Source organism: Sciurus carolinensis, chromosome 3 (genome assembly GCF_902686445.1).
Source record: "Sciurus carolinensis chromosome 3, mSciCar1.2, whole genome shotgun sequence".
In the NCBI taxonomy this organism is placed as follows: Eukaryota; Metazoa; Chordata; class Mammalia; order Rodentia; family Sciuridae; genus Sciurus; species Sciurus carolinensis.
The window spans coordinates 40,974,102-40,997,228 of NC_062215.1; the positions used below are offsets into that span (position 1 = coordinate 40,974,102).

Here is a 23,127-nt window from a genome sequence, read left to right on the forward strand (position 1 = left end):
CTTTGCCTGCTGGTCTGGGAGATGGTGTTCTCCCTGCCATTGCTCCACAGCCCAGTGCGTGAGTCTGGGTTTGAGTGCTAGTTCTACTGATTCCTGTGCAGCCTCAGGCAAGGATCCATCTCTTTCTAATCTTTGGTTCCACACCTGCACAGAGAGCCTGGCAGATGTCTCTGCATTTATGCTAGAGAGGGGACAGTGATGAGTCTCCACTTGAAGTCTGATCTTAAACTCCAGGAGGGGAAGGTATTAAAGGGCTCCCAGTACCACTAAGTCATTTGGAGAAGGCACAGGGCACTCCAGGCTCTCCCACAGCACCCCCTTCAGGGTCTCTGTGCCTCTAGGACTGCTGAGGTGAAGTTCTACATACACCACCTCCAGACAGGGTAGCCCAAAGGAACCCAAGGAGCCTTTTCAAAAGGGAGAAACGTTAAGGGGATGGGCAGAAATAGGGTTTCTTTAGGCACATGCAGTGGGGTGGGTGAAAATGTTCTAAAATTGATTGTGGTGACGGTTGTACAATCCTGTGTCCTGTGCATATACCCCAAACTGCTCAATTGTACACTTTTAAGTGGGTAAATTGTGGGTGATGATTTTAAATTTATTTTATTTATTGTGGTACTCGGGATTGAACCCAGGGGCCCTCTACTGCTGAACTACACTCCTAGCCCTTTTATTTTTTTAAATTTCAAAACATTTGCTGAGGCTAGCCTCAAACTTGTGATCCTCCTGCCTCAGCCTCCTAAGGAGCTTCCAAGTAGACAGTGTGCCTAGCTGGTGATGTCAGTTTTATCTCAATAAAGTTGTTATTAAAAAAAAAAAAAGTGGGAGGAAGAAAGATCTACCTACCCTGGAGCAGTGCCTGACATAGGCTCTGCAGAAGATTCTGATAACTGACCAAAGGTGGGAACCCAGCCGAGGTGGATTCAGGGGGTGCTTGCTCTGGGCAAGGGTGACTGGCCTCCCTGAGTCACTCTGCGACCTTTGGTTAGACACAGGAAGACCCATAGCACCTGATCCTAGAGTTCTCAGGCAGGCTGTGGCAGCCTTATGGCTGCTACTATCAATGCCTAGCTGTGCCAAGTGTAGGGATTTTTCTGGCCAGGCAACTGGGCAGCAGGGGAGAGGGATGGGGCATTCCTGGCTGCTCCCTCCAGCACAGTCCCATGGCAGCCACTGATTAAAGGCAGGTGGTCTGTCCTGGCAGGCTCCCTGGATGGTCAGAGCCAACTCCACAAAGATCACCCAGGAACAGTTTGTTCAAGTATTTATTTATTATAGATTACTTTACATGCAAGAACCCAAACTAGAGCGATGGTATCTGGAAGGAGAGCCAGTGGGGCAGGTGGACGCTCCAGTGTCCCTCTGAGCTGTTCAAGCACTGACCCACCCTCCAGAACCAGCTCTACCCACAGAAACACAGGACAGTGACAAAAACACCAGACTTCTGGAACAAGGGGACGAAGGACTCAACACATTCCTCTTCTGGATCCCTAGAACAGTCACAAATTAAGTGCAAACTTCAGGAAATAAAGATCCATCCCCCGTTCTCCAGGAGAACCTGGAGATTTGGGACACTGTGACAAAAGCAGTCATGAGGCAGGGGTTGACAGCTGCTCCTAGGGTCTGGTGGCCAGAAGGAAAGCCTGGCCTGAACGCCTTTGGACAGCAAGGGCTGGAGATGGGCCTGGGAGAGGCGGGTACTACAGGACCCAAGCATCTTTGGGGCAGAAATATTCCTTCATGGGTTGGGGAGAGTGACTGTTTCCCTATGTGGGTGAACAGGAAGAAGAGCCCATGACTCAACAGCAGGCTGACAGTAGACCATGGAGAATCTCACAGGCCCACCTGGCAGTGCAAGGGGCTAAGAGCAAGTACTTCTTCATGGTGTTCTTCCCCAGCTGCTAGGGAGCTGACCTGGCTCCTCGGAAGCCCATGACCCACCCTGAACCATCCAGAAGGTTGGGTCCCAGCTAGAGGGGTGTCTGCATTAACCAGGGAGGAGAAATAGGAGTAGGGGTAGAGTGGCAGAAAGGAAGAAGAGGGACAGGAGCACTGCAGCCACTGGGCCCTGCAGAGCCCTGGCCATCACTCTGAGCTGAGAAATACTATGGGGTGCCCAGTTCTCACCTCCTGAGGGGCTGCAGTAACAGCACAGGCCCTAAGACCACTGGGTGGGGGTTGGGGAAGGGCAGTGAGCCAAGGCGCAGTCACTCACAGAGGGGCTGACAGACAAACGGGAGGATAGACATAAGACAGTCACCTTTCCCTCTGGCCCAGGCTGACAACGAGCCCTTTCACCTCTGAAACCCTGTGTGTCCCGCATGTACTGATAAACAAGTGGTCATTCTCAGTCTGGCCACAGTCCAGACTGCTATGTACCTGGGCAGGGACCACCACTCTGCAGCAGGCAGGCCAGAGCCTACCACACAGGGGTCAAACTGCACATAGTGCCATTTACTGTTGCCTGCTGGCCAAAAAGATAGGCAGGAGGAAATAGTTAGTTTTCACATCTCAGCACACAATAAGCACAAAAAAGGTTAAACATGTCCCCAAGAAAATATTTTGACAAAATAAATATTTTAACCTATAATCAGGTATAATTAGTGCTTATGAGGAATCCCAGCAATAATTTAGTGTAATTAAGTACATACTGTATCTGTGATTTCTAACACTTGAGGCTGGTGGCTTGCCAGGGTCCAGCTTTCCCACCAGGGCTCTGCTCCCTCCCCTAAGCAGGTGGCCTGAGAATTGTGCTCCCCAGATGGCAGGGTGTGAGTGGGAGCCAGAGATCTCAGACAAAACAGCCCTGCAAGAGCCTAGCAGTGCGCCCTTCAGGGCACCTACCCATACTTGCTTCCAGTGTGGGCCTCAGGCCTGTGTCGCTTCTGCCTACAGGTAGGGCAAACTCCCTCCTGACAGGATGTATGAGCAGGTGTTTGAATCACCAGCTCCAGGCCACAAAGGCAGGGGACCTAGTCTGCATGGCTAGTGCCTCCTGCTGGCCCACAGGGGTCCAATACCAGCTGCTGCCACAGGGCTGCCAAACCTCTCCAATTTGCACCAACCAGCTGGACCTGGGATTGAGGGACAGCTCTGTACACAGGGCTTTGCTGGGGACCCCAAGCAGGAACCTTCTCAGCCTCACTCACTTCAGAAAGAGCTCCCTCCTTCTCTCTGCACCCTCCACAAAGCAAGGAGGTGACCTGGCTGCCATCACCTGTAGCTCTGGCAGGCTGGCAAAGGTGGGTTCTGACTTCCAGACTTTTCAAAGAGCTGAGACCTCTGGGCCACCCAAGCCACCTTCTCTTCAGCTTGACTCAAGTCAGCCTCCTTTTTGAAGTTTTATATCTAAGTAGGCCTCAGGAGCTCTGTCCTCAAGAAATGCTGAGGGGGCAGGTGCTGACCGAGGGCCAGGGAGCAGAGAGTAGAAGAGTAACTAACATGTGCTCCAAGGAGGACAGGGCTGGAAGCTGTGAGGAGGGGCTTCCTGGGTATCCTCCACAGAACTGGACTGACATCCCCTGCTGGTCCTGCCAGATGGGCTCCCAGCCAGACCACAGGCCTTGTCTCTGGAGGTGGTTGGAGGGGTACTAGACTGAGCATGGGATCCTGGGGTGGGGCTGTTCCTGCTGGTATTCAGCAGGGTCCTCACTGCAGTCTTGGCCCTAAATGCTTCCCAGAGCCTGGTCACTGTCCCTGCACGTGTGCAGCTGGCCTCCTTTCCCTGCTGGGGCTGGCGCTCTGGCGGTGCATCCTCTGGGCCATCCTGTCAGATGAGAAGGGCTGACCACTCCATGGGAAGGAAAGGTTGTCAGCTGGACCAGGGCTTGGGTAGCGCTGTGAGTTCATGGCCAAAGGACACACCAGCGAGGACACAGGACAGGAGCAGGTGTCACCAGCCCCCATCCGCTTAGCCCCAGGCTGTCAGCTTTCAAGGTCTGTTTGGGAGAGACTGCAAATTAGTGGCCAGGGGACATGTGTGGTGGGAGGAAGTCAGGCTGTCAGGATAGCTTGGGGAGGAGGCCAAGACCCATGCCAGGGACCTTAGTGTTGTTCTGGCCCTTGGGTCATTTGGAACCTCCAGGCACTGTGCAGTGCTGTCTGCTGATGGCTCTGGAGGTAGGGTGTGGAGGCTACTACAAGCCAGGCCAGAGCCCCAGGTGTGGAGTGTAGCAAACCTGCGTCACTTCCAAGCAAGTCAGAGCAGTGCCTCCTGCACACCCAGAGCCAAATGTATGTGGGTTTGAATGTGCGGGGTGTGCAAAGGGGGCGAGAGGGTTTTTGGTAATGCTACCTGATCAGCATGCCACATGGCCACTGTCTACAGGTTGCATGTTGCCCTCCTGACCACGAGTGACAGGTCCTTCTGGGGCCAGTCAGATCTAAGCTCAGCTGCTGAGTCAGCTGGAGCACAAGGCCTGGGTTAGCAGCTGACTGTGGAGAGAGGGTCAAGAACACGAGACCCGCATGTGGGTACCCCACTAGCCCCCTGTAAAGTGCCAAGGTGTCACAAGGTGACATACAGTCAATGGACAGAGACTGAGCTGGTAAGTACAACCAACTGAGCCCTACTCTTCCAGAGGCAGTGGCATGAAACCCTTTCTGGAAGAGGTGGGCAGCATGCCTGAGGGAAGCCACTGGACCATGCAGAGGCAGGGCACATGTGGTGGGCAGAGGCCTGACCCTCTTCTCTGTGGGCAGGTGATGGAGGAGACAGTCCATGGGATCTGCTCAGGAACACTGTCCTGGGGCTCCCCCACCTGGGGCCAGGCCACTGGCTCTTCCTGGGAGAACACACAATCAGGGAAGCCTAGTGGGGTAGGGGAGAGCGGGGCCTCACAGCAGTGCCTCTGTCCCACCACCTGGAGAAAAGGTGGTAAAAGCTGGCCCTGACTGGGGGATGCCTGGGATGTGTTTACAGTGGTGTTTCCATGGAGAGACAGGTGTGCAGAGGAGGAGGTAAGGGGTGGGGATGAGTGGCCAGTACCCAGGGTCCTCTGGGGGAGCAAGCCGTAACCTGCTATGGTGGAGGCAAACTGCAGAACAGCTCACAGGGCGAAGAGCGCATCCTCCGACCGCTCTGGCTTCTTCCGGCCAGAAGGGTTTGAGGCTGGGGTGGGGGCCTCCACAGGGGGTGAGGGGAGGTCAGGAACCATTTCAGCAGCTTTGGCTCTTTCTTCCAGGAACTTATCAAACTCTGCAATACAAACCAAGACAAGGGCCAGGGTTGGCAGAGGGTGCAGCCCACCTGTTCCTTAGAGCTCACTCCACATCTCCCAGTAGGTGTCTCCCCAGCATGCACTCCCATGCCTCCAGCTCCAGCTGGCACAACACCATGGGGCCACCAGCCAGGGGGTAGAGAGTTGACAGGGAGAGCAGCCAGAGCATGGGTGCTTCTGGGGACCAGCCCCAGGGAAACCCTCCCCACGCCCCCACCCCAGTCTCCCCCTCTGCTTTCTGCAAGACAAGTGGGAGTGGGGAGGGCTGCATGCATTACACTGTGGGGAGAGATGGGGAGAAGGGTCCATGAAGGCCTGTGGGCTGGAAAACCTACCTACTTTATTCCCCACCTCCATCAGCACTGGGGGCAGGGCAGGGAGAGTCAAGTGAACTCCTACTGAGACTGGAAGGGAATACCTGCCCCACCTCACCAGAAATAGGAAGGGGCTGAAGAGCCACCAAGGAAGGGGGTCACCCAGCACAGTGGGTCTATCCTGAGCCATCTGACCACAGGAGCAGGGACAGGTGGGGCACAGATTGAGAACCTGGGGGTTCACCAGCTCCATGACCTTGTGAAAGTTGTGTTCTTCCTGACCTCTGTTTCCCCTTAAAGATGGGAGAAATGACACTCTCTGCATCTGCCTGAGACTGGACATGACCAAAGCCCCCATGAAAGCAATGGTTCAGGGTCTGGCACCCACAGAGGCTCTGACAACAGAGGTTCCATGGTGATAGTGTCAGAGCCTGGGGCAGGAGCAGGAGCATTGCAAAGCCACTGGCTGGACTGTACCTTCACTTGTGACTCCCTCTTCCAGGTCATCACCCTTCTGTGGGAGGAGCAGAGAGAGAAGTATTAGGGCTTGGTGGTCCCCACCCTGACTGCTCAGCCCCCTCTGCCTGCCTGTAGCCAAACTCAGAGCAGCACTGCCCATGGCAGCCCAAGTGAAACTTTCTAATTTCTCTGTTTCCAGATATCTGTAATAGCAAAATACTGCTCTTTTTGAAGAGCTGAAATTTTTGTTTGGAAAAAAAAGGAAAACCAAAAAGCTATATAGATTGTAGGATTTGATTCCCCAGAAGGGCCAGAAAGAAAAATCCAAAATTGGTGCAGGATAGGTCCTGGCCTGGGTCAAGGAGGGCAGGCCCCACCCACTGACACTCTTCAGGCTCTGGGGAGAGACAGGGGTGGCTACAGGAGGCTGAGCAGAAGGTGCACTGGAGTCCCCTTATGTGCTCCTCTATGCAAGGTATACTCGCTGCCAGTGCAGGGGTTCTAGGAAGATCATGTCCACACCAACAGCTGGAAGCTGCAAAGCACCTGGATAGCCCCTGGCCTGCCATTCAGGAGGTGCTTGGGCAGTGGAGGCTTCCCTTGTGAAGTGTCCTGAAGCCTCCTGGGAGCTGCACAACCCTCTTCCCACAGCCCAGATCCCATGCCAGTTGCTGGCTTCTGAAGAGGCCATGGAGGCTGTGTGCACACGTAAAAATGGAAGCACATCACACTGAATTTTCTTTGGAGAACACAGCACATGCAGAGGCCTCATCAGGAAGGGGGGCTATCAGGAATGAAAAACCTTGCACTGGGTTAGGAGGCCTGGGTCCCTTCCCATCCCTGCCACTGACCTGTTCTGTAGCCTTGCTGAACAGGTCGCTTTCCTTTTTTTGGACCTTGGGGGGTCCCCCTTATAAGGTTAAGGGCCTTGGCCCTTCTTTCTTTGCTTCTGAGAGGAAAGCTATTTCTTTTCCAGGCATTCCCTTTGGAAAGATGTCATGGGGCCTCTTCTCCCTCCCCTGGCACCTCCCTGCTAGGTGGCTGCCTCCCTTGGCAGTGTCTTTGGAAAGCCTGGCATCCCAGGGAGGAAGCAGTGAGAAACCCCAATCTGAGGCCTGCTGTTCTCCTGTAAGAGGTGGCCGAGTGATCAGTCACAGCCACCAGGCTGACCCTGAGATTAAAGCAGCCATGGGGTAATGCTCTGGGAAGATCCCCCAACAAGGAGACAGCCAGGAGGAAGAGATCAGGTGCCTCCAGATCTGCCAGAGTCCAACCAGCCCATGACCCTGAGAAAGCCACTTCCCAGGGCTGTTGAGGGTGAAAGAACTCTGTAAGGAACAAAGGGAGGGATCTGTTACCACTATCAGATTCATAACACCCTCAGCTTCTCACCCTGTCTCATAGGTTGGAGATAATGGCTTTTGGGGGATGAGTTCTTTTTTTTTTTAAATATTTTTTAGTTGTAGATGGACACAGCACCTTTATTTTATTTATTTATTTATTTATTCATTTATTTTCATGTGGTGCTGAGGATCGAACCCAATGGCTCACATATGCTAGGCAAGCACTCTACCACTGAGCCACAACACCAGCCCCAAGCGGAAGAGGGGTTCTTTTAAATCCAAAATACTAGAAGATATCAGGAAGAGGGAGGACTGTGAATTTAAAACAACCCTGCTCACCTGTGTGCATATTTCAAAATTAAAAAAAAAAATAAGGGCTGGGTGTAGCTCAGTGGTAGAGTGTGTGCTTAGCATGTACAAGGCCATGAGTTCCAACCCCAGCACTGTCAAAAAATAAAAATAATAATAAAAAGGAAAATCCCCAAAACAAAACAAAACAAAACAAAAATACTCCCCTAAAAGCCCTCAGCACGCACATACCCTTGAAATTGAAAGAAAAAGTGGGGAGGAAGCAAGTGCATATTAGGAGCCGGCTGTTCTCATGGGTGGTAGCGTGCTGGGGGGGACCTGCCCACACTGCAGGACAGTGCCCTGAGCTGGCATCTATCATGGTGGCCTCCCAGGCCTGGAGCTGGCTGCAGGCAGCACCCTGGTCTAGGCTATATTGAAGAGGAAACTAAGCTTCGATGAGCTGGGGACTACAGCATCCCTGTCTACCCTGACCTCCCTCCTCCACCCACCTTAACGGTGGCACATCCCGAGGCCTGTCCTCAGAAGAGCCTCTGCCCTGCCACACCCCACACACAAAATATAAAAGTCAAGTCTCACCAGATCCGTCCTGAGCCACACCTCAATGTCGTCCATGACAGAGGGCTGCGCAACGGGGATCTATGGAGGCGGCAAGCAGCGGGGCCAGGTAGCCCCACACAGCCAGGCGAGAGAAGACAGAACACCGGAACAAAGTAAATCGTCAAAAGCAACCCCAAACGAAACCAAAACATACACAGAGCAAAAAAACAAAACAAAACAAAAACAAAAACAAACCACACAATTGGCATGGCACGCATGGGCAGCACAGGGCAGCCACATATGAAATGGCAGGTGAGGAAAGCAATGGCAAATTATAAGAAGCAGGGCTGACTGGCAGGGGCCAGTGGCAGGAAAGGTGGCAGTACGCGTTCTTGAAATGGATAACTTTTTGACTACTTGTATCTGCCCTTCAATCATGGGGTCTCTTGCCCTTGGAACGCAAAGCACCTTTTAATCTCAGGAACACGCTGGTGCTGCAGGTTGATTTTCAACTAACTGGCCATGACTGCAGGAGAAATGACTGCTCTAGGTCAAGCCTGATTCAGGGAGTGACTTGAGGAGCCAGGAGTGTGTCCCCGATGCCACAGGGAGGGTGTGTGGCAGCCGGATGCAGGACCAGAGCAGGATCTAGGGCAGGGCAGCTCCATCCCAGGAGACATCTGGGTGCTATATACTCAGTTGAATGTGTTGCAGAATGCATCTGGGTGCATTTCTGAGTGGAAAGGAAGAGGAGGGAGGTGTGTGCTCCATCAGCCCAGATGCGGCCTGGCAGATAGAAGGTAGGCACGCTTTGACACCAACAGCCCAAATACAGCCCAAACCAGGGCTTTGATGACAAAAAGGACCATGGGGCTTTAGTCTTCTTTGTGTCTCTTTATAGAGAAAAAAATCACATAGCAGCCCTGAACTCAACAGCTTCCTTTAGTCTCATCCTTTCTTCATAGCTTTCAATGACTGTCTGTGCTTCAGTAGTCAAAGAAAAGAAATTTGCTGAGGACTGGGGAGCGGCAGCCAGGGTGCCAGGGAGGTGACAGAGCTCCCTAAGAAACCTCACAGGTGCCTGAGCAGTCACTAGACCTGGGCCACCCATGCCACAGGCACTGGGGGCAAAGATTCTGAAAAATATGTGTAAGCTAAAAATATTTGTTGTCAGGTATGACGTGATAAGAAGTGAAGGTGACCTTTAACCCCCTAGAGGCCACATTCATGAAACATTGGCTCCCAGCCTAGACAAATGAGGTGATGACCCTTAATCAGGCTGACCTGCCTCATTACTTCCCTGGGTCTGGGCAGTACTCTCCAGGGGGCTCAGTTGCTAGTCCACTCTTTTTAGAAAAAAACTTCACCACTCTGTCTATAGTGGCTACACCCTAATGTCATGATCCAGGGTCAGAATAAAGTTAAAAAAGCAATAAGAGGACTGCTTCAGCATTAACCAAGTCTAAAAACTAACATAACAAAGGAAAAGAATAAAGTACTTATATCACCAGCCCTGATGTGACAGTTCTAGTCCTGGAAGCTAACATCTGTTGCCTTTGGGGGAAGGTTGGGTACACACTGAGCAGGTGTCTGCAGGGTCATGGGAGCGCTTCACTCCCTCCCCCAGTGAGCTAGGCTGACCCCTGGCTCCAAGTCATGCTATGCCCTAAGTTCAGCCCAACATGGGCAACCCCATGAGCATTTTCAGAAAGACCAGAGCTAACCTCTGACCACAGGAGGGAGTTTCTCTCTGTTGCCATGTTGCTCCTTACACTTACTTAGGGACTTCAGATTGTTGAAATGAAAAATTCCAGGGCATTCTTACCACCCTGACATGAATCCTAGGGACAGAAAACATGTGATTACTCACTCGGGGTGGGGACATGAATGCCCGATGGCGGTGCCAACAGTGCCTAAGGTGGGCACCCACCTTCCCCATCAAAGAGCAGCAGGGCCCAGCAGGTGCCACCTGCTATGTGACGCTGGCTGGAAGGCCTTCTGCCTTGACATGTTCCTGGAACAGGAGATGCCAAATTTTTATGATCTGGATGCCTGTAAGTCAGAACACCTGGCTTGGGGAGGACACATGCCATGCCAAGTCCCCGTTAAGGTCAGCAGCTTCCCCAAAGAGAAAACCAACCTACAACAGCTACCAGAGCACACATAGGTCCTTTAAATATGTATCCAGCCTCAATCTACCTAGAAGAAACTGAGACTGTGTACTGAGCTTTTTTCCCCTCCTACCCTCCCTCCCTCCCTCCCTCCCTCTCTCCCTCCCTTCCTTCCTTCCTTCCTTGGGCTGAGGATGGAACCCAGGGTCTCACACCCAAAGCTAGGCAAGCATTCTACCACTGAACTTTTCAATGTTTTGTCAAAACTTGAAAAAAGTCATTTAGAGTCACGGGCCTAGCCAGGTATATTGGCACATGTCTATAATCCCAGCAATTCAGGAGGCTGAGGTAAGGAGGATCTCAAGTTTGAGGCCAGCCTGGGCAATTCAGCAAGACTCTGTCTCAAAATAAGAAATAAAAAGGGCTGGGGATATAGCACAGTGGTAGAGTGCCCCTGGGTTCAATCCCTAGTACTGGGGGGGAAAAAAAGTCATTTGCTTAAAATTTTTTTTCTTATATATTTTTTTGTTGTTGTTACTACTATTAAAATGGAGAGTTGGGTGTGTAGCTCAGTTGCAGAGCACCTGTCTAGCACATGTGAGGCCCTCAGTTCCATCCCTAAACAAGCAAAAATAAATAAATCCCCTGAAGTTGGGGTCATGCTACAATTTTCTTTGAGGATTAATCTTGAGAACCAGTATACTCAGAAAATAAATGCTGACATCTGAGAAACTCCTTATCCCTTAAAAAAAATTCCTCATAAGCTGGGTCATGGGGATACCACTATTCCCTTTACTAGATGTATCTGGGTGAATCGTGTGTATGTCTATGAAATGGTTGCCTCCAGATCAAATCCTAGGAGGATGAGCAAAAAAGCACAGGTAACAACTGGGGCTGGGTTCCCAGCTGGGAAGTAGCCCTTTCTGGTGTCTGGCCTGGGTGAATTACTTCTCTGGGTCTGTTTCTTCAGCCTCTTTTTTTTTTTTTTTTTTTTTCTTTTTGTACCAGGGATGGAACCAGGGACACTTAACCACTGAGTCACATCTTCAGCCCTTTTTATTTTTTGAGATAGGGTCTCAGTAACTTGCTTAGGGCCTCACTAAGTTGCTGAGGCTGGTCTTAAACTTGCGATCCTCCTATCTCAGCCTACTGAGTAGCTGGGATTATAGGTGTGTGCCACCATGCTTGGCCTCTTCTCTCATAAGAAGCCTCAGAAATTTGGGTGGACAGGTAGAAGCAAGGGTTTCAGCAAGGCATGGCCTCAGTTGCTTCATCTGAGAAATAAGGTGATTGCCAAGTTATATTTGATTGTCAACACTCATGACTCAGGATCTCTTACCTTCCAGGTTGGTCTTTTATTTTCTAATTCAGACATCCAAGGAGGTTGGATTATTAGAAATGACTTTACAGTGAAAGGCACTGGGCCTCAAAGCATGAAGCACTGACGGGCCAGGGTGTTGGTTATCAATGAGATTACTTCATATAAGGGAGGGGTTGACTTTGTGTTTGGAAGCAAAATATAAGCTATATAAACTAAGCAGCTCAAGTATTCCAACAGGGTCAAGTCCCTGTAGTGCTATCACACCCAGACTAAACATGTACACTGCCATAAAAATATGAACTCAGAGGCTGAGAGGGAGAGGAAACTCCCATCTTCAGGCTGACGGTGGGGGCATGGCAAGAGAAAGAAGCACTGCTTCTTTAGGTCTTAGGGGACTCTGTCTTTGCCCTGTGGCTTTAGGCATGGCACCAGGTTCCTGGGAGGCCTCAGCATCCTCATCTGTTAAATGGCCCAGGAGGTCCCTAAGAAGACTGTTGGCTCTAACAGGCCATGGTTTTAGCATCTTCTTGGGCTGGTCCAAGAGGCCTGAAGAAGACTGTACACTAAACAAGGGAGCCGAGGGGAAGAAAAGATGTACAGAGAGAGAGAGAAAGAAAAAAAAAGGAGCTACCCCAGAACACCCTCCCACAGATATCAAGACCTTTATAAAGCTAACCCCTGTGAGGACAGGCAGGCTGGGCTGGCAGGACCAACACACTGCTTATATCAGTCCTGTCCATCTTCAGAATGCAAAGAGAAGCAGGCATCTGGGATACCAAGGCAGCAGGTTTGAATCTGAATGGTGGATGGGCTATCCTGTGTGGGCTGACTCTCATCTGGAGCTGTAGGAAGGGGCAACTCTGCTTTAGAAGTCAGAGAAGGAGGAGAGGTGCTGCCAATTGCTTAGCCACAGCCAGCACCCTGTAACCTCTGGTGTGCTGTGTCTGGGGGTCTCCCAGGGATACTGATCATATCTGTCCTGAGTGGGAGGGGCCTTGAGGCATCTAATCCCAAGCTAGGCTTCTGCAACAGCAGTCTCTTTTTGACTAACCTGCTTCTGGTCTTGCTTTGACTTATATTTATTCACTCCAAGGCCTCTTCCTTGCTGCATCCTGCAAATGCGAGACATCCCTAGCTGATCGCCAGCCAGGAATTGCTGAAAGACCCAAAGGCCCCATGGCAGAGGGGAGGGGAGGGAGCCCTGGCTCATATCAGATCTCATTTCTTTTCAACTGGCAATGAACCTGGCACGGTTAACTAACCTTTCTGTTGGACATCCCAACACCTGAAGTCCCAGGAGAGAAAGGCCCTGGTGAGGCACCCCTTTGCAGCTTCCCATAGTTCCAAGACCACAAAAAGACCTACCCATCCAATTTTCAATGCAATGGGAACAAGTCTGCAGCTCAGGTGTGCTGTTTCCAGAGGAGCTGTGAAACTCTCCCTACAATACTGAAATCGAACTGAATGGGAGAAATAATCTGAAAAGCCTCTAGTCAAACTCAATAGTACAAAAAGTTTCCATGTAAAGAATTTGTACTCAGAAGGTTTGGAAAGACTCAGAGTTTCTACACTATGGGGAATAAGGCAAAGCAATTAATATACATTGTTTAAAAGGGGGAAAAAAACTGCAGGCAGGTAAGACACCAGGTTAGCTGTTAGTTGGGTTTGCTTCTGAGAAGTCAGAAAGTGGAGCTCTATATGGGAATGGGGCAGAGGCAGGTGCCACTGCCAACTGCCAAGGACATACTCAGGGTAGTTTGGGAGGGCAGTATCCTTTTTTGCAGGATTAGTAGGCACAAGGGCACATGAGCTGGATCTTCCCAATTTGGACAATGGAGTAGACACGGTCTCTAGGAAACCTGGGCCCAGTGCTCAGCCTATTCCTAAAGAAGCAAATGAGGCCAGGCCAGCCCATCTCTAGAAATGGCCTTGGAGGTTGGTGCAGGAACCTACTCACTTAGGACAGGTGTGGACTGTGGCTACGCATACATCACAGCCAAAGCTCACATCTATGGCTCTATGTGGTCCCTTGCCTGGCCAAGTCCTTGCTAAGGTAGGTATTCCATGCTGCCTGCAATCTGGAACCTGCTGATCCTCTCTGGGCCCCTCCCCTGGCCATAGGCTGACCCTACCCCAACCACCTGGAGGGCAGAGGCCAACGTTTCCACTTCTGTCACCAGCTTCCCTTCTCTGAATTCTCTCTTATGACCCCACCACATGGACCCAGAGCTTCGGCTTCTGTATTGGGGGTGAAATGGTCACTCTGAGGCAAGTGGCCTGAGATGAGGTCACCCTCTCTCCATGTACCACTACATGTTCCCTCTCTCCAAGTTCCAATACATGAGAACTGTGGGTTTTTTAAAAAAATATTTATTTTTTAAATTTATTTTTGTACTGGGGATTGAACCCAGGGGCACTCTACCACTAAGTTTCATCCCCAGCCCTTTTTATTTTTCATTTTGAGACAGAGTCTCACTAAGATGCTGAGGTTGGTCTTGAACTTGTCATCCTCCTGCCTCAGCCTGCTGAGTTGCTGAGATTACAGGCAAGTGCCAGTGCACCTGGCATAACTGCATTTATATTAAGCTCCTCATAGCTTTATTTTCTTTTTACTCTGTTCCTACTGTGTGCATTTCTGTTAGAGGTCTCAAGTCCTTTGGGGAGACCTGGAGGATGTAAATAACTGATTTATATAAGTCCACCAAATCTGGGACTGCCAGATTTTTAGGCACTAGAATCTATCAGGGCCTTCTTTGATGGGCCAGATGCCTCAGAACTACCTCCTCCCAAGTAAAGTCCACAGTGACTTGTGCTCATCTTGGAAAAATGAATACTGCCGGGAGCTCCAGAGACAGTCAAAGGAAGGAAAAGCCCTCCCCTCACTCCTGCTATTGTCACAGACCCAGAAGGCCCACGGGCACAGACCTCAGCAGAGAACCAGAGAAGATACTTCTGGAACTGGAGGTCTGTGGCCTAAGGAGATTATACAAAGACAGGAGGGGAAATTTGGCACCCCCATCAGAAGAAGCAAGCATGGCCTTGTCCTGCTGGATCACAAGGGCCCTGCAGGTGGCAAGAGGAAGGCATCGACTGTTACACAGGTAAAGGGCTGGGGTGGACAGTGGACTCGGCTCAGTTGTGGCTCCTCACCATTCCTTGGGTCATGAGCCAGCTGTCTATGGGCTCCAGGTCAGAGTCCCCACCTTTCCCTCTCTGCTGGGCCGAGGACAGAAAAGTCTCAGAAAGAAAAGTCACGCAAGCCCCATGATAAAGGAGTTAGATAAAGAAGTCACAGCACATATTAGGAAAGTCACTGTTCAGACTTTATTGTTTGTCACATAAGGAAATGTGACCTGATACCCCCAACCCCCATTTCTGGCATGTCCCTCTTACCTGCCTGGAAGAGAGAAGAAAATTTTAGTAGCTATGAATCCCAACAGGATACAAATACTCATGCCAACTACTCCTGGGTACTTGGAAAATCTCTGTGAGCCCTACTGCCTTTTTTAAATGATAAAAACATTTAAAGGGGACATGGTAGGATTTTATTTGTGGCAGTGTGGCTATACAACATTCTACCTGTCTTTATTGTTCTGAATTTCTCCCTTGGCCCAGTTTTTATTTCTAAATCAGAATGGCTTATGATGGGACAAGGCAGTCTGCAGTGATGTATTCATACACATACAGCCAACATGTGCCCTGCTGCCCTGTGTCACTAAGGCTGAGCCTCGCCCCAGTGAGCAGTAAGCATGAAAAGCAATCTTCCTACCACCACGTGGAAAACATGCTGGAGTCATCAAGACCTTTGAAAACAGGGAGCCGGTCCAAGCCACGCACCCAGAGGGTGAAGGGCAAGAGGACGAGGAGTCATCCCCACCACCTGGACTCAGATCCAGGCCTGGGGAACTGCTAACAGCAGGGTGTGCAGGACGCTTGCTGGCATGGACCAGGCAGGGCCTGGAACTAGAGCTGAGGAAACAGGAAGGGTCAGACAGGGAGGCATCCTCTCCAGGAAGGATGCTAAAAGGCCCCCATCCTGGTTCTCAAATGCCCTGCCTGGATGAGGTAGGAGGATGTCCAAAGAACTGAGAAAGAACCACCACCACTGCATGGATTTGGGCATCTTAGGAGTTGGGATGGCTTCTGTAAAGGGGGAGGGTGCTGAGAACCTGAGGCAGCCGGTTGGCTCTTCAGCGCCCCATTGTGGCTAGTGCAAAGGGACACATATCTTCAGATCAAGTTGGCTGGGCCAGCTGGAAAGAATCCCTTCCCCTAAAGGACATATAGATGCCAGGCAGCTGCCATGCTGCCTGACTTGCACCCATTTGGACACCGGTTGCAGGAGGCTAAGAATTGGTATTTGAGAAGCAAAGAGTCCTTTGCAAATCTTTCTGTCCAGTGGATGGGTGGGCACTGCCCTCTTTTAGTCCAGCTGGCCTCCTGACAGGAGTTCCAGCTATTGTAGGCAGCTGTCCCAAGAGCCCTTCTTCTCCCTGTCCCTGTAAATGGCATGCATTCACACACATTTCTTAGCTAGGTTCAAAAGAGAAAAATCTCTGGAGAAGCATTAGACATAAATCCTTTCCCCTTCAGTGATCTGAAATCTTATAGAAACCACAGCTGTGTTTTGGGGCTCATGCAAATGTCATGCTCCACTTCAAAGTGCCTCCCCAACCCAGAGCTTTCAAGGATACCCTCCCAAACACTCCTGACCTTCCAGCTCCCCAAATAACTCCTGAACTTCAAATGCCTTCCCTAGGGCCGGTTACTGCTTGGCCAGGCTAGATACCAATGGTCACCAGAGGGGTGGTTCAGATTAGCATTTGCCTTCCATGGAAGGGCCATTATTTTGGCAGTACATTGCTCACCCCAGGCACTATAACATGAAGGGAGAGGCCCAACTGGTCACAAGAGACCTGTACTCCAAGCACTTGAGTTACCTCAGTAGGAGAACAGGGGCTCTGGAGTCAGACACTCCTAGGATGGGTTGGCTATGTGCATCCTGCCCTTTGGGTATCTCTTAGTCCATCTCTCACCTCTCTGGGTCTGTTTCCTCTTGAGTATCATGAGTATCATGGGAGCATCACTTCACGGGGTGAGGAAAGTCTAATAAGGCACTGCCTGGTGACACACAGGTCCCTTGGGTCTCTCTCCCAGCATATCCCTACTATTTACACAAGTCAGTTTCTGTTGAACTGATCATCTGCTTTACCAAAATGTCAACTTTCCCTCCAGAAGACTCTGGGCAGAAAATCAGGGTTGAAGACCTACCACTTCTGAGCTCTGTTTCCGAATGTCTAGTGCAGAAGCAAGTCCTCCGACAGCCTGGGGATCCTCATAGGTGACCCTGGGGATGAAGCAGCACAGGCAGAGTGAGTTCCCCCAGGAGTTGTGGGGCCAGGGCAGTGACCTGCAATCACTTTCCATCTCATCACACCTTCCTCAGGTGTGACCTTAGCCTTGGGCCAACTCCCTGCAGCTGGAGTGAGGAAGCCTAGCTCTAGCGTGAGCTCACTCTAAACTCCTCTGGGACCAGGAGACTTCTGGAGACAGTGCGTTTCAACATCCTTCTGAATATCAACACTGGGGCCCCTCTGTAGCTCAATGGCAGGATGTCAGAAGTGCTCTGAACTCCTCAGGAGGGGTTAGATAGAGACAAAGTAATATTAACTCTTATTTTATAAGCAGCAATCTGCCTTTAGGTTGAAAAGAAAGCTCAAAGCATGTTCCATGCCTCCCTGAGATGCAGGGGGTTGTCTATTTTGGAACCAACTCCCCCAATTCCATATGGCTTATCCTTGCCAGAGCTGCTGTCAGAGAAGCCTCTGCCCTGATGGCTTTTTTTAGGTGGTTAAATCTCCCTGCTAAGAACCCACTTTGGTCCCTGTTTGGCTGTCCCCCCACTGTGTCCAAGTTTCTCTAGAGACTGAAGCTGAGGGAGGTGGTGTCTGCAGGAAAGAAGAGTAGAGTTCTGTGACTGACAGGAGAAATGACACTACAATCAACCCCAAGGGCTGGAGAGAGTGGGGGTACTGGCATTCACTTAGTATCTGCAGTGAATGCCAAGTCCCCACAGCCATATTTTAAAGTTCCTGGTAGTCTCAGATCTGGTAAACAAAAGACTTCTTTGTGTTGGCCTGTGATCAGGCCTGGGCCAACTCCCCCTTACCCCCTAATATCTTTAGAGAGCCATAGGAAGGGGCCCCACATACGTCTTACGCTGCTCGGCCAAGGAGTTCCCTCTAGTCTGGGCAAACATGTCAAAGCCGTCACGAGGGTTACACTGCTGGAGTGAACTGAGGGTGCCACTGACGCTCTCTGTCCCCAAGTCTATGACAACAAAACAAATAAAAGGCAGATGAGAACAGAATGTGGGCTGTGGACCTGATGGGGGCCTCAAAGCCAGAGGGGCAGGAGAAGGGTTTGTGGGGGGATTGGACTGTTCTCAGCACTAAGTCATGCACAGGAGGAACTGAGGCTGCTCTAACCCTGGGCTGCTCAAGGAAGGGAAAGAGGTATCATGAATGCTAGGGAGACTGCTGGTGGCAAGACAGTGGAGACCCCGCTAGTGCCCTTCTCAGGGTGCTCCTTATTTACTCAATCATAATATCTAAGAATCTGGACTATTTACTCTTTTGGCAGGTACTTCTTAGGTCCCCACAAGTTCAGAGCCAGATCTCAAGTGGACCTAGTAGGACCTGACTTGGTCCATGGCCTCAAGAAGCTCACCCAGTAGGTGGGAAAGGGACAGTCAGACAAAGTACTTGGCTTAAGATATTGAGAGGCCTTCAAAACCAACACAAGGATGCCTTACAGGATGAGTGGGGCTGCAGTAGGGGGAGAAGAAGAAGGTGAGACTTTGTGAAGTGTCTGCACTTGTGGGAAAGAGGAGTAGAGGAGGAGCCTGGGGGACAGGTAGGAGGTGGCCAGAACGAGCCTTAAATGCCTGGTAAAGGGTGACTGAGAAAATGATAGACATTTTTTAAGAAGGGAGGCAGCAGAATCCATTTTGAATGTTAGGTATTAAATCTGGTGGACATAGCTGGATGGATTGAAGGCAGAGAAATCTGTTACAATAGAGAGATAGACACAGAAAATATTGAAATGGCCACAGATACAGAAATATTGAGGTGCTAGAATTGCTGCAACTGATAGGCTATTAAATAAGTTTAATTCAATTGAAAAGAACTGAAGGTAGAGAAGTATTCCAAGAAAAGCAAACAGAAAAGCAAAGTAGAATAATTTTGAGGGTCATGCTTATTACTTATGTTAACATAATTTTGTTATAAATTGATATCATCTGGTATAAATGAAGAATCTAGAGAGTCATATACACACTTTTACTATGGAAAAAAGGGGAGTTTCTAGCAAGTTTCGGAAAACAGAACACTTTAGGAGAGCAAATATTGTCAGTGCCTCCATCACCTATTTCTCAGCCCACTGCAGACATTGTCAGTCAATCACAGATTCATCTTTTAGGCCATGATGTGGATCTAGCATTAAACCTGTGTTCCAAACAGTTAATGAACTGAAACCAACATGCTAGCTTGGCCATCACAGGTTTAAATCTGAGGTTTAAACTTCAGATTAGGAAAAGAAGTTACAAGTTGAAAATGGTACACTTGGCTAGAACTCAGAAATACATCTTTATGGATTACTCAAATGGTTCTCTTCTGGCCTTCCAACAGAGAAAGACATAGCCTGTCAGGGATGCCCAATAGCCATAGGCAGCCTCTTTACAGAGCTGTGCAACACTCACCCAAGCCTGCGAGCTGAGAGGAGAGGGAAGATGGGGGTGCCGTGCTCCCCACCATTGGGCTCACCACAGCAGGAGAGCCAGGGCCCAGGTCTATTAAGTTATCCTCAGTCACTTCATTCAGCACCTGTTGGGACATTGAGATTGGCAGTGAGGTCCCATTCCCTGGGCTGTGCTCCAAGGTAAAAGCCAGAACCTAGCCAGGTGCTGTGGCCCATGCCTGTAATCTCAGTGGCACAGGAAGCTGAGGCAGGAGGATTCCAAGTTCAAGGCCAGCCTCAGCAACTTAGTAAGGCCCTAAACAACTCAGTGAGACCCTGTCTCAAAATTTTAAAAAGTAAAAATCATTTAAAAATACTGAGGATGGAGCTTAGTGGTAAAGTGCTCAATCCCTAGTACCAAAAAAAAAAAAAAAAAAAAAAAGGCCAGGACCCATGCTTTTACATAGGTAGGAGCAAGGTGGTTCCCCTCACCCACTTTCAGGATCATGGTGGGCCCAGACTGTCAGTGAGCCCCACCACTGGCCTCCCCCTGCTCCCCAATTAAAAGACAGCAGCACTGAGTCACCAGAATGGTGACTGTCCTGGGAGCTCTAGACTTGGGTTTCTTTGCCACTGTCTCATCCAGGGTGCCCTCTAGCTTTTCTCCATCTGCCTTCAACTAGACATTTTAGCCCCAGTTAGAAAAACTAGAAGGGAGGCCCAAACTGGGTAAGGTCTGTGTGATGGGACAGCCTCAAGAGTACAGGGAATTCTAAAGGTATACTTACTCCATTGCTGGCATTCTGAACTGATCGACCCGACCTGTATCGCTGGAACCTAACGAGGAAGGGAAAATAGAAGTAAGGAATGAGGAGGCCATGTGTGGCCTGCCATGTTCATGGTCCTGTGAAGAGCTCTAGGTACCCAGCAGAGGATGAGGCTCCAGAGAGGGGACCAGCCAGTCCCAGTTGGGGAGCAGGGGAGTGGACTCCACATATACCTTGCTTTGCACGGGGCTCCCACCCCACAGGAGGATGAACTTCTCTGCCTCTCCCATAGGTACCCTGAGGCTGGCCCCTAGAGGGGAGGTGGGGTCAACACCACTTTCCCTAGAGGCATCATGATGCATACCCATCTACAAAGTCAGGCACTAACTGCAGACCCCTCCCTACTTCTGCTCCTGTGGCTAAGTTTACCCCACCTTCATCTCTGGATGAAAGGAGGTAGGAAGGCATGGGCACAGGGCCATAGCCAAGGCCTTGTGAAAAGGCTTGCCAGAGCTGTGGGGAGGTTTAGACCAACCACCCAGAGGCTGCTAGGAGGGCAGGGTGGGCTGGCCTTTCCAGGGCCAATCTCTTCTGCACTGTCAGCAGATGGCTGCAGATGGGACTTGCCTGTGGGCAACTGCAGAAAGTGTCCCTTCTGCCACACTCAAGTCATCCTCCAGGAATGCATCCAGGTAGGAATGCAAGAGCAGTTGGGATGTGTATATGTGTGTAGGGGACAATAGCTCCTGTCTGGCACCATATTTAAAAGCTCCTAACACTGTGGGCAAAGAGGTAGCTCAGAGACTTTCTTCAGATAGAACCTGAGAAACTGGGCTTTAGGGAGGTGCACTGTTCCACGTTTGCTGCCAACTTTCTAGGTCAGTACTTGGTGACAAGCAATTCCCAAGAGGAATGATCTGGCTGGGCAGTGTGTATCCACCACAGTTTTAAGAAAAACTTGTGTTTTTTTTTTTTTTTTTCAACAGTGTTCTATAAAGAGAACAGAGATGTTAATATGTCTGAAAAACTCTCCATCCTGGGGTATTACCTCTCCCACACTCTCTTCAAGGGACCAACAGGATAGTACCTCAGGGCCACTGGTCCCGTAGTACCTCTGAGTTCTCTGCAACACTGGGACTTGTGGGCTTGTGGATGACAAGGCCCATATTAGCTCCCATTATTCTATTCTACCTAAGGCTTAAATTAATCTAACAGGTCAAAACCCAAGCTCATTTAGCATAGGGAAACTAAGACCACTTGACAAGACAAAGGGGCTTCAGGGTAGGAATCAGAATGACATGGATCTGCTCCCCACTGGTAGACAGGGGGGCCATAGGGTGGTCCCACATTCCTACTGCAGAGGTGTCTTTATCTGTCAAATGGGTATAGGACCATCTATCCTTACTGCCATGGTTAGAAGTTGAAGCAACCCAAGAATGTGACAACCACCACATCATCCTCTGAGACCTCAAAGGGTGATGCAAATGCAATATTCGTCCCCCTTGATCCTAATGGACGCCAGGTCCTTGTCTTCCTGACTAACCCACACAGTAAACCATAATCAGCTGGTAGACATACGGGCCAGAACAAATCTCCAGGGAACTTAGGTTGCTGCCCCCGCCCTCTTGAGCCTCATCTTTAATGGGAGAAGATTGGCCTGGTGGAGGTCTTTCTGGTCCTGACATTGGCTCATTCAGGAGAGCCCAAGTGCATCCATCATGATGCAGAGATGGGAACTGCATTTGACATTGCACCTCCTACTTGAAACCAGTCCAAATAAGATGTTTTGGACTTTGTCTTGAAGAAGTCTTTGGAAAAGAAAAAGAATTTTCAAGTTTTTTACTTCAAGCCGAAAAGTGATTTGGCTGCAGAAAGAACTGAAAAGAATGTGTGTGTTTCCTTAAACAGCAGCAGCAGCATTCTGGCACTTACACCCTGCCTGCTTCTCCAGAACACTCTAGACACGCTGACATTTACAAAAAGAAAGCTCTTTTTCTTTTTACAAGATGGGAAAGAGGAAATCCTTTTTCTTAGTAGTGATTTTTTTCCCCTTTAATCCTTTTCAAATTCAAAGGATCATCAAAGGAGCAGGTGCAGAAACTCCAGGCCCAGACCCCCCAGTCCTGGTTCTCCCTGGGGCAGGTCATGGGGGGAAGCAGAGCAGCCTGAGGCTTATAAAGGGCAGAGTGAATTCTGCACGTCAACTTCCTGCTGCTTGTTCCCAGGAGAACAAGAAGCATTTTCTCTGTCATCCAGGGGAACAAATTAGCATCTCTGATGAGTATTTTCCAACTCTAATCTCTGTCTGTCTGCATGTGTCTCTCTCCCCTTTGTTTATCAAAGAAATCCCTCTGTTATGGCAACAATCTTTTCAAGGGAAAAAAACAAAAAGGACTCTGGCTCCCACCTCTCATAGCGGAGGAAGACATTGTTGAGGTCATCATTGACATGCAGCAATTCCTCAGTGACTTCCTCGTTGGACACGCGGGAGATGAGCTCCACGATGCGGTGCTGCATGGCCCGGCAGGTCCTGTTCAGCTCCTAGGGAACACAGGCACCTCTGCAGAGCCTGCTGGGAACGCTTTTTGTCACGTTCTATTGCCTTTGAAAAGATTTGTACTGATTCTTAAAAGTCACAGAAGGAGTATATGCTTGTTCATAAAACCAGACGTGTGCGGAATGCAAAGGAAAAAGCTCCCTCTTCACTGTCTGCCCCTCCCACCCCAGGAAACGGGTATTTTTTTAGTAGATGGACAAGTGTCCACATGTACAGACTATTGTTGTGTGAATATGAGCATGTGTTTGTACAAGTAATTTTTAAAATATAAAAATGCAATTCTTAGGGGCTGAGGTTGTAGCTCACTGGTAGAGCCCTTGCCTAACATGAGCAAGGCCCTGGATTCCATCCCCAGCACTAAAGGAAATAAAAATACACAAGCGCACACATACACACACACACACACACACACACACACACACACAATCATATGTGCTTGCAAAAATGTGA

The 23,127-nt window shown here is 50.0% G+C and overlaps 1 protein-coding gene across 12 annotated transcripts in view; it reads right to left on the reverse strand.

Annotated features, from left to right (window-relative positions):
* Nucleotides 1-1,257: 1,257 nt before the first annotated feature.
* Tom1l2 (target of myb1 like 2 membrane trafficking protein) overlaps nt 1,258-23,127 on the reverse strand; it is a 113,080-nt gene continuing 91,210 nt past the window's right edge. Inside the window, exons 8-17 of one of the 12 annotated variants that reach the window (XM_047543991.1) lie at nt 22,528-22,661; nt 20,142-20,190; nt 19,376-19,499; nt 17,829-17,946; nt 16,888-16,963; nt 14,542-14,589; nt 8,224-8,283; nt 6,011-6,047; nt 5,053-5,197; nt 1,258-3,938 (exon numbers count right to left, since the gene is read on the reverse strand). In XM_047543991.1, the coding sequence (XP_047399947.1) occupies nt 3,932-3,938; nt 5,053-5,197; nt 6,011-6,047; nt 8,224-8,283; nt 14,542-14,589; nt 16,888-16,963; nt 17,829-17,946; nt 19,376-19,499; nt 20,142-20,190; nt 22,528-22,661 (798 nt within the window). In that variant the 3' untranslated portion in view covers nt 1,258-3,931. Of the gene's footprint in view, nt 5,198-6,010; nt 6,048-8,223; nt 8,284-11,372; nt 12,729-14,541; nt 14,590-14,766; nt 14,854-14,899; nt 15,586-16,887; nt 16,964-17,828; nt 17,947-19,375; nt 19,500-20,141; nt 20,191-22,527; nt 22,662-23,127 lie in introns of those variants that run through there. The other 11 variants (XM_047543990.1, XM_047543989.1, XM_047543985.1 and 8 more) reach the window with 11 other exon arrangements.